This window comes from Astatotilapia calliptera, chromosome 23 (genome assembly GCF_900246225.1).
Source record: "Astatotilapia calliptera chromosome 23, fAstCal1.2, whole genome shotgun sequence".
In the NCBI taxonomy this organism is placed as follows: Eukaryota; Metazoa; Chordata; class Actinopteri; order Cichliformes; family Cichlidae; genus Astatotilapia; species Astatotilapia calliptera.
The window spans coordinates 13,178,393-13,189,699 of NC_039323.1; the positions used below are offsets into that span (position 1 = coordinate 13,178,393).

At 39.0% G+C, this 11,307-nt stretch overlaps 1 protein-coding gene across 2 annotated transcripts in view; it reads right to left on the reverse strand.

The window, feature by feature from the left end:
• rab6ba (RAB6B, member RAS oncogene family a) overlaps positions 1-7,675 on the reverse strand; it is a 65,219-nt gene extending 57,544 nt beyond the window's left edge. Inside the window, exon 1 of one of the 2 annotated variants that reach the window (XM_026159780.1) lies at positions 7,400-7,675. In XM_026159780.1, the coding sequence (XP_026015565.1) occupies positions 7,400-7,469 (70 nt within the window). In that variant the 5' untranslated portion in view covers positions 7,470-7,675. The remainder of the gene's footprint in view (positions 1-7,399) is intronic. The other variant, XM_026159781.1, reaches the window with a different exon arrangement.
• Between the last annotated feature and the right edge of the window lie 3,632 nt (positions 7,676-11,307).

Genomic DNA, 11,307 nt, shown 5'->3' on the forward strand with positions numbered 1-11,307 from the left:
AAGGTGGGTTTGTCTCGGTTTATCTAGAACTCTCAGTAAGATTTTTGACTGAACACAATGTAACCTCCATCGTTTCAGTTTTATTGTCTTTATCTTCACTAACCCCCCAAAACAGAGCCACATTCAGTTTTCTGGCTCCATTCAATTCTAAAGTTATAGCAATGCTCCATGTTTGTAGAAATCTATAAGTCAGAAGATGATCTCTGGTATCTATGAATTTTACATTTTTAAACTTACTTTCTTTCAGATGCTCAACAACTTATTGTACAGCCCCAGTAACAGGTCAAATGGGAATATGAAATTTGACACTGGTTTATAGAATCAGTAAAAACTAAGCAAGCTTGTCATTTCTAAGTATATTGAAATATTGATTTAAAGAAGGTGAGTGGCACCTTCCTTTCTTCTGGGGCTCTATTTTAAACTCAAAGCACTGCAGTGCAGAAAGCAGAGCGAGCTATAACTACTCAGAGGGGAAAATTTCTGGACAGGGAAGTTACTTTTAATCACCTGTAGGTGTTTTCTTTAATTTATTTATTTATTTATTTTAAATCCCATGAGTCAACTTCACTCCCACCACTGAAAATTCAATAGATTATTAACTATTCCTACTACTAGACCGGCAGAGGTATTTTGCAGCTTGAAATTACGGTGCTAAAGCCGGATAAATATAGATTTTTATTTATTTTTTGTTTGCAAAGGTGTTACATAAAGTTTTAAGGAGCTGGAACATTTGTGACGACAGGAATACAACAAACAAGTCGACCCACGCTAAAAGCACACATTCTCCACATATTTCATCTACAACCTCCTCTGATTCACAAAGCGAGAATTTCCCATCAGCTGATAAATGTATGAAACCCGGATTTGCCAACGTTTGAATCAGCTCTGAGGCCATTTACTGCATGGCTACCATTTACATTCAAATGTTTTATATTCTCTATACTCCTGGCAAGAATGAGCCTCTTGCATATTTTACCTTTATAGTATTTATGGCATATAGCATACAGTAAAAATCTTTCCTACCATAAATGTCTCTGTCTGCTTCCATAGATTTTCAAGTTTTTTGCAGGAATGGTACCAATTTTATGGCGAGGACAATGAAAAGTTGTGTAACATAAGTTTTTTTTTTTGTTTGTTTTTTCACATCATTGGTGCAATTCTAATCACTACATTCGCTCACTCAAATGTTTTTAAAATATTCAAACATCTACAAACCAGATGTTTATTCAGATTTACTTTGAAATTGAAGCATGGCAACAAAAAAGGATGAAAAACAGCGTGACTATGATGACTTCAATGTAGTCTGTTGTTGAAAAAAGCACCACAGAGTCAGCAGCTGATTTATATTTTTGTGTTAAAATGATATCAGCAGACTGTAACACATAATTCACTCAAATGTGCACTATTGAAAGAAGCAACAGAGAAGGATGTACTAAATAAATGCCATTTGCTCATATAGTTCATGTTCTTTACTAAATTTACTAAAAATGTTGAAAGGAATGACATAAGAAACATTTTAGAAGAAAATGTTCTTATAAGAACACTTTTAGAATAGCATATCATGGATAAAGGAAAAAGTATAGATAGGATAAACACCAACAGAGGCATTAGGAAAGTATTCCTGCTTAAAATAATTAAGAAATTGGTTAATGAAATTCCCCATTTGTTCACATAAAGGTCAAGTGGTTGAGTGTTAAAGATACACAAAATCAGAAATAATAAATATTTAAAAAAATACCATGAAATTGGTGCAAATAGAAGCCATCAAACCAAGAACAGGAGCCAAAACTGAGCCACAGGCAATAAAGCTAAAAGAAAAACAAAAAAAACAAAACATTACAGTGGTTTGACTTGCCTGTTCTTGCTACAGACTTTTTTGCACTACCTTCTGCTTGTCATTGTGCAGAGTATGCACAACAAGCTGTATGTTATTGAAACGTGAGAAATACACGGTTTGTGGTTTCAGAATCTGAAAGTGAGAAATTGTTGGCTGGTGTATGGCAGTCTGTTGTGAGCCTAACCCCAGAGTTTCATTTGCTCAGAAAGCTGTTTCCTAGAGACATACTGATTGATGCATTAGACAACTAACTGAGCCCTACTTTGGAACATGTCAGTCCGGTGATTCAGGAGTATTTTGAAGCCAGCGCTGGTTTGTACAGTGGTAATCTCTGTGCAGCAAAGGGTAGAAGATGGCCTTTTGATTCAGTGAGCAAAAGCTCATGGCGGCCAAGAGGATGTGTCTTCCAAATATATTCCCATCTGTTTGTCTGGGGTGAAATGAAGCATTCAGCCAGGGGATTAGCTCCAAACAATTGGCTTTTACAAAGTACCATGTAGTATTGCTCCTGTGAAAAGACGCCTAAGGCACAATACTCATAGCCCAATAAATGCAGATCAGTAATCTGAGGTGTTCTAACAAAGACTTGGTTGATTGCACTCAGGCTGGAACGGGTAAAAAGCGGTTGCCACCAGGAGTGTGGGTGCGCATACTTGGAAACAGCTGATTGGCCTGCTTAAAGCCCTCAGCTTTGTCAAGGAAATGTTTAGCCAACCTTCTTTGTGCACGGAGTGTAAAACACCTAAAGAAGTATGGCTTCCTGACAGCTCATTTCACATTCTGCCTCCTGCTTCCACCCACTTAATGTAGAGCCTCCACCTCTCTGACGTTAGTGGATTCTTTTATGAAAAACAGCACATCGTGCCAGCTTTCCCTTTATAGACATTTTTCAGCCACGTCCACCATTATGGGGCCTTCACTGTACACAGGGACTCTCAACTCAAAAAGAACAATAAGGGGTGTTTTTTTGTGACATACTTCAGTCCAGTTGTGTATATTAATAAAAGATAGCGGCTGAGCTGATGGGATTCACGCCCGCCTGGGCACCAGCTGCAATTATAGTCGACGTGTCAGAGACACGCAGCTCCACCGGAGATGAGGCTGCCGCTGCTGCTGTCTGGATGGTTGACAAATAAAGTCCCCTCGCACTGATAACAGGAACACACTTAACTCCACAAGAATATATGTACAGACCTGCTGGGTCTCCAGTGGAATTCAGAATCAGGATGTTTCCTGAATCAGAATGGGTATTTGGGAGGGGGGGGTCAACATGACTGGTCTCCACATATTAAAAGCAAAGAGTCTATGTTACTGTATTTGACAGAAAACTATTAATTTTCCTTTTATATCTGGCCATTTCATAAAGAATGTCTTTCTTTAAAAGTAATTTTATTAAAAAAATTATGCCCTTTCATTGGCACACTCTTAAGCTTTTTTGAGGGGTAAGAAAACCCAAAGAATGAGACCAACTAAAGTGCCTTTAGACCACAACAAAGTTGCTATGTTATGGCAAAAATCTTAATCTAGGCTGCAAAAAAGGGCCATAACAGACATGCTAACATCAGCCAAAAGAAATAGTTGGATTTGATCCTGAAAACTATAATCTTCCCAGCAAGTCCTGGTCTGACCCCTCCAAGACATGCCTGAAACACCTCGCATAGGAAGTCTCCATGAGGTATCCCAGTTAGATGCCCAAACAACCTCAACTGGTTCCTTTTGATGGGAAGGAGCAGAAATTTTACTCTGAGTAGTAACATAGATCGGCCGGTAAATTGACAGCTTTGCTTTTAAGCTCATCTCTCTCTTCTTTACCACAACAGATTGGTCCCAATCCATCTTCAATCTCACGCACCTTTTCCCCTTAACTAATGGACACGACCACCAGATACCGAAACTCTTCCACTTGGGGCAGTAACTTGCCCAGAGTGGGAGCTCCACGCTCAGTGATTCACTTGCAAAGATGTAATCTTGAAGCCACCAAAGTAGACACCACAGGTCACAGGTCGGGCTATATAGAAGCTAACTTGGTTTTATAACAACTCATTGGCAAAATCTAACTTAAATTAAAATCAGATTAATGATCCAGCACTACTGACATGGCTGTTTTACAAACATTTATCTTGCTAATAAAAGTTTGCAGAAGTCGCCTTAATCACCTGAAAGTGAGCAGTTGTTATAGAAAATGCTGAGTCTAAAATCCTTTATTATGTATCGCAGGAGCTGAACACAAAACCCAGCAAATCCATTGGTGTGCATGTGTAGCATAAAATAAGTTTCACCGCAATAGAGCAAACACAGAAAAATGCTGATAAATGCAGTCTTGCTGTTCGCCAGTGAGTAAACACCCTACAACGGCATTTATTAAGACCACGTGTTGGTGAGCAATGACTTCAAGCTGTAACAACAAGCTGAACAATTAGGAAATTTAATTACCAAGTGGCCCACTTTGCTTAGGATAAGAAATGTCCTTTATCAATAATTCAGGCCTATTGTTAGTTAGTTTTAGTGTATGTTCATGTACAGGGATTTTTCCTGGCTGAAACAGACCTTCGTTTGTTACCTTACGTTTTAGAAATATTTTGTGTGCACACTGTGAAAAATGATCCGCAATTCTAACAAACAAACGAGAGATAAACGGATAAACAGGTAAAACACTTACAGTGAGATGAGATGCAATGATTGCTTAAATGCCATTTTTGCTTGCTTGCCTTCAGTAGCCTCTTTTATACAAATCTTATTTGAACTATGAATCAATATGGGTTACACAAGCCTCAAATTAAGTTTTATACAGCACACAAAGAGATAAAAATAAAGATTTTATTTGTATTCATGTCTAAAACGAATAAATTTACTGGATAAGACATTATGTCTCTCAGTGTGACCATAATTTGAAATGTCAAAAGAATCAGACGGCTTTGTGGTTGGGTAAATACAGACAGTGCACTCCCTGATATTATGTTTATCCAGCCAAATAAATCCCCTTTGGCTTGTTGCTTGGCACTTAATGTCATAAAATTGCCCAAGAGGAAAAAGCTAACTAGCAGGCGTATGTTTGTACATTTTATATAAACTGCGTCTAATTTACTTTCATTTGCTGACGAGAGCACTGCGAGCCGACTGAGCAGAATGTGCTGTTGGTTTTATAAGCTAAAAAGGGAAATCTGAAGCATCACAATGCTTTGAAATCACTTGTAATTATCATTTTTCTCATTAGGCGCACACCGCTGGTGCCTCGTGTAGGACAGTACCAACAAATTCTAGATCCAAGGCACTACAGAATAGCTGGACTCATAGATGAAAACACTTGTGTCAGTTGTTAACAGAGGGGGCTCCTCATAGACTGCATGTAAAGATGGATGCAGAACCTACCAAGCATTGTTTTCTAATGGCCAACAGGGGGCAATTGGCCCTTACCTCACCTTACCTATGACCTAGTTTAACTTCAAGTTGCTAAACTCTTTCCCCCCGGTAAAGGTGATATTTGTCAACCTTACCAGTACCCTTAATGACGAGTTTTGACACCTCAGTATGTATCAATAAAGATCTGGTTTAGCAACCATTAGAATAGGTTCTGGGTTTTTCCACAGGTAGTATGAGTATGCTGTATAGGCGGAGATCACCCCCACTAATTCCTAAACACCAGTGCTTTTGTTCTGGAAGTAGACCTGAAATATGACAGAAAGTACTCAGTTCAGAAAAGAGAAACAAGGGTTAGCTGTAAAAGGGTCCAACGGAATAGAATTAAAGTGGCTCTCTTTGTTTTTCTCATTCACTGTTTCTTTTATTTATAAAATATATCCATACATTTTCTTATTAATTACAGTTTTCAATCATTTTAATTTCTAGGAAGAAGTCAAATGAGCTGTTATTGTCACAAGTATCTCCATCAAGGCTTTAGTAGAGTTCCACAATGACAGCCTAACTGAATATCATAATATTGAGTTCACGATTATTTAACACAATTGTTGATTGTGATTGATGATTTTGGTGAAAAAAAATTATCATAAACGTCCCTGCAGACAAATGAGATGTTTATCCACCTGACTTAAGTGCATCTGCTAGAGCCAAAAAAGAATCTTTCACATAATTCATTGTACCTGCGTGATGGATGGTAATAAAACTCGACAGCTGTGAGATCGCACTCTGTTTCTCCTCCGTGAGGAGGTAACATCTTTTGTCCGGTTTGCTGACCCTTTCCCAGAAGTCTTCATTATTCACAGTGGTTGCTGGACACATATACAAGTGCTGCACAGTGGACGACTTACGTTAGCAATCACTGCATTGTTTTTCTTGGCCTTCGTTATTTAGCAGTTGGGAGTGCGTTTTCAGGCAGACAAATAGAATGGAAAGGTGCGTATGTAAATATAAGCATATATTTAACCTCATAGGTTTTGATTTGTTGTTACTAAAGCCTCAAATAATATATAATAATAAAATGCAAAATAGCCTAAGCTTTAAAATGCATTTTCATGTCTAGCATTAGGACTACATATAATATATATACATGTAATTGTACATGTAATTGTTTGTACATTTGTGTTTTTAACGGATTTTTACATAAAATGACTGTATAAAAAATGTTATATTATCTTTCACAAATAAAGACACAGTAAAGACATTACAACCACAAATAGAGAAACTGAAAGTATTTCTTTAGAGCTGCTGAAATAGCTTGGTTGCTTCAGGGTTAAATGACATAATGTCCTATTAGTTAGACACAGTAATAAACATGGCACATTGCTGTAAATGAAGCATTATTCAAGCTAATGCATGATCCCACTGTACTGGGTAATCAATATGACCTGCTGGAGCCCTGAACTGTGACTAATGTGGTTCATTGGGCTGCTCAAGACCATAAAACGACCTGCCCTACTCAGAAGACAAAACCCAGACATTCAGCTCATGTCTGAGGGAGCTCAGCTGTGTAATCCTGAGGAAAACAACCTCAGACAAGGAGAAGCTTTGGACTCTGATGGTTTAGGATGGGGGGGAAATATGCTATTTAGTGTGAAATAATAATGACTGAGCAGGTCATCATACACAGACACACAAACTTGGTCCCAGCCTCATCAGGCAGGCAGGCTGGAACAATACCAGGGCAGAGACTGCAGCCACACAAGTTATCTCATCGCCACTGACAACCTGGGTGTGTCTCAGCACACAGGAATATTTGCCAACTTGTACCATCCCCAGCAGCATCAGACCTCAGACCTGAGGCTGGTACTCCATCCGAAGAGCTCGTTTCAGGTTTAGTGCTTCAGTTATTTTACTTTTAAACTTAAGAGCCAGAGGGACAATTCACACACTCCCGACTATTGTGCAAAGCCTCACGGGCTGCTAATTTGATTAAAATCTCCTCCCCACGCTCCGCTCAGACATTTTTTTTCTCCTTCCTGGTGCTCAGTTTAAGTCCTAAAACTCCACACAGTCGCCCTGTCACCAGGCTAAATCAAGCTCTGCTTCCTTCTGAAACATGAACTTGCCGACCGGCCCCAGCAGCAGCAGCAGCAGGTGCACCGAGCCACTACATCAACTTCTACAGAGAATTAAAGGCGTCCTTACCACTCTGCTCCCCGAGAAAGACGAGTTTGAATTTTCTTAAAGGATTCCCAAAGTCACTGCCCACGGACATTTTGAAGAGGAGGAAGAAGAGGGGGGGAGTACGGACTAGGTGTAGTTGAGCGCGTTCCCACTCGAGTTCTGAGAAGATGTTGGATGGAAAAGGCGGAGGTGCTGCTTCCCGTTCACTCTCTCTCTTCGTGATGAGGACACACACACATACACTGCTGCTGTACCGCTCCGTGACGCTTTGGCTTTTTTTTTTCTCTCCCCCCCTGTGCGCATGCGTGGTACCGTCTTCGTGATATAAAATGACGTCATGGGCCTCGGTGTGTAGAGAAGGTGCTGCCGGGCGCCGCTTTGATGTTTTCAGGGTTCAGCACGAAGTTCGAAGACACTGGCACGCGCTCCGTGCGCGCGCTAACACTTTACAGCACTGCAGCTCTGTGTGGAGCTTTTTCAGAAAACACGTTCTTAAAATGTCAAAAAGAAAAAAAACTACAGATTTTTTTTGTTTCCTCATTTATCCGTAAATTGTTCTACTTTGTTTTATGATTTTTTTATTTTCACAATATGGCTATATGAATGTTTTGCACATTTTACTTTTATTGCATTTTAATGACATGTTTTACCTATGTCATTTTTATTACTGAATTTTATCTCTTTAGTTTTTCTATTTAATATACTGTTTTTAATATACTGTTTTGTTTTACCTTGTGTTGTATTTTGCTTTATCTTATCGAGCCATTCTACTTCACTTATACCCTAAGCTGTTTCAACTAAGGCCTCAAATCAGAAGTACCTGACTCCGTGGTATAATTCTCAAACATGTAGCCTAAAGCAGATGAATCAGAGAGGAAACTTGGAGAGGAAATGGCGTGTCACAAATTTAGACGATCATCATTTTGCCTGGAGAAATAGTTTGTTGCTTTATAAGAAAGCCCTCCGCAAAGCCAGAACATCTTACTACTCATCACAGTTAATAATCCAAAATGCTGCAGCAAGAGTACTGACAGGGACTAGAAAGAGAGGGCATATTTCTTCTGTATTGGATTCCCTTCATTGGCTTCCTGTTAAATCCAGAATTGAATTCAGAATCCTGCTCCTCACATACAAGGTCTTAAATAATCAGTATGTAATGTAGTACCATATCACCCTATTAGAGCACTTCGCTCTGGCACTGCAGGCCTACTTGTTGTTCCTAGAGTATTTAAAAGTAGAATGGGAGGGAGAGCCTTCAGTTTTCAGGCCCCTCTTCTGTGGAACCAGCTTCCAGTTTGGATTCGGGAGACAGACACTATCTCTACTTTTAAGATTAGGCTTAAAACTTTCCTTTTTGCTAAAGCATATAGTTAGGGCTGGACCAGGTGACCCTGAATCCTCCCTTAGTTATGCTGCAATAGATGTAGGCTGCCGGGGGATTCCCATGATGCATTGAGTTTTTCTTTTCCAGTCACCTTTCTCACTCACTATGTGTCAATAGACCTCTCTACACTGAATCATATCTTTTATTAATCTCTGTCTCTCTTCCACAGCATGTCTTTATCCTGTTTTCCTTCTCTCATCCCAAACGGTCGCAGCAGATGGCCCCGCCCCTCCCTGAGCCTGGTTCTGCTGGAGGTTTCTTCCTGTTAAAAGGGAGTTTTTCCTTCCCACTGTCGCCAAAGTGCTTGCTCATAGGGGGTCATATGATTGTTGGGTTTTTCTCTGTATCTATTATTGTACGATCTACTGTACGATATAAAGCGCCTTGAGGCGACTGTTGTTGTGATTTGGTGCTGTGTAAATAAAATTGAATTGAACTGAAAATAATAGTTTAATGTTTAGTATTTAATGTCTTGACCGCTACAGCACACAATTTTCTCAACTTTGGGATGTATGAATAAATAAATTTGATCACAGTATGGTGACATATCTCAGAAAAAATCTGAGAAAGGTGAACAAAGAGAGGACAAAAGACGTGCAGTCATCTGTAAAAACACATGTGAAGGCTCTCTCAAGATTTGGGACTACATTCAGCCAGTGGTGTTAGAGATCTTGTCAGAATTGATGGATTTATGAACACATGAAGTGCCAGCAAATTTTGGTCCACTATGCAATATCATCAGCAGATCTATGGCAGCTTAATTTTTCAGGAAGGAAAAGAAAGAAAATCAAACAGTGGAACACTATCAGTCATGGATTGGCCTCCCCAGAGCCCAGACTTCAACATTACTGAAGCAGTGGGGGATCATCCTGACAGAGAACAGACCAAAAGGCAGCCAACATCCAAACAAACCTAGAGAACTTCTCGTGAAGTCTACATAACGGCATGAAAGCCCGAATGCTGCAAGTGAGTTCAGGCTGCGTTGATGAATATCTGAATAATATGAATAATATATGTTAATGGAAAATTTTGACTTTTACATTTGTTAGAATTGTACATTGTACACTTTGTTTACTTATATATAGGTTTTTACCAATCATGGTTTTTGCCAGGCCAATACTGTAAATAAGAATCTGTTTTTATTGGTGTCCCTGGTTAAATAAGGGTTGCATTGACTCACTGCACCATCTTGTGGTACAAACTGGCATGATAAGAAGACGCAGACCAGTACTTGATTTGATATCTTTTAAACACAATACATATTTTGAGAGAGAGAGAGAGAGCACTGGATATGAAACAGTGGATATGACTGAAGCATACGAGGATATCCAGAATTTTAGTAGGATCAAAAATAACCCAGGCCACAAGGACTTCATTTCATCATCATTTTTATCTGACATTAAATCTACTCAATAGTAGACTTGTTTAATTTTAGCTCAGTCTCTCATCAAGACTTTAATAATTTATGTTCTTATTTCATTTCTGTCTTCGTGATTTGTGTGACTAGTCATTGCATTCATTTTGTTTAGCCTCAGATTCCCATGCAGCTTTAAGGGCACCTGGAACCTGGAGCCCCGTGTGAACCATTTCAGCACAGAGTCTGCTCTTTCTTTGTTGCAGATTAAGGTTGAAACAAGTATGACATAGGACTAATGTGAGTCAATATAATAAGAAGGCCGCCTCAGTGTCAACTATATACATTTAAATTTGTGTAACATACTGGGATATTTATAATTAGAGCCATTTTGTCATATTTTGTAACTTTTATATTGTGCTATTTAATTTAGTTTAGTTACTGTTCTTACTGTCTTGGGGCAACTGTGACCACATCATTTCTTCTGGGATTAATGAAGTATTCTGACTCTGATGATTCATCTTACATGAAGATAAAGACAAACATTCCCTACTATTTATGACCTGAGCTGTATATTTCTTAAAAATCCAACAAACCAATTGACCTGATGGATTATTCAGCCTTGGAGATACTGAGATAAAGACATACTTCATCCAGTAACACTCACACTTGTTTGCAATCCACCCAATAACCAAACTAGTGACTACTGTATGGTTAATTCATTTTATTCAGTTTATGAGTAACAATGCATGTATTTGATATCTGAATATCTGAATATTAATTGCAATTGAAGTGTTACACAGGCTCATATATGAAAAGAGTATTGCAGGAATCACACGTCTCTGTGTATGAGACAATGATCTATAAAAAATATATATACTTAAATATTAAGCTATACAGTTAATTAGATACAGAATATGTTCGCATTGCAAATAGAAACCTGAATAGATTCCTACTGTTCAGGTACGCACAAAATAAAAATAAAAACATTTAGCTGTTGTTCAAAAGTCCTTTCACTGTCCTGGACCCAAGGAGAATGTGAGGTATCACGATGTGGGGCGATCGTGGCTCAAGAGTTGGGCGTTCGCCTTGTAATCGGAAGGTTGCCGGTTTGAGCCCCGGCTCGGACAGTCTCAGTCGTTGTGTCCTTGGGCGAGACACTTCACCTGTTGCCTACTGGTGGTGGTCAGA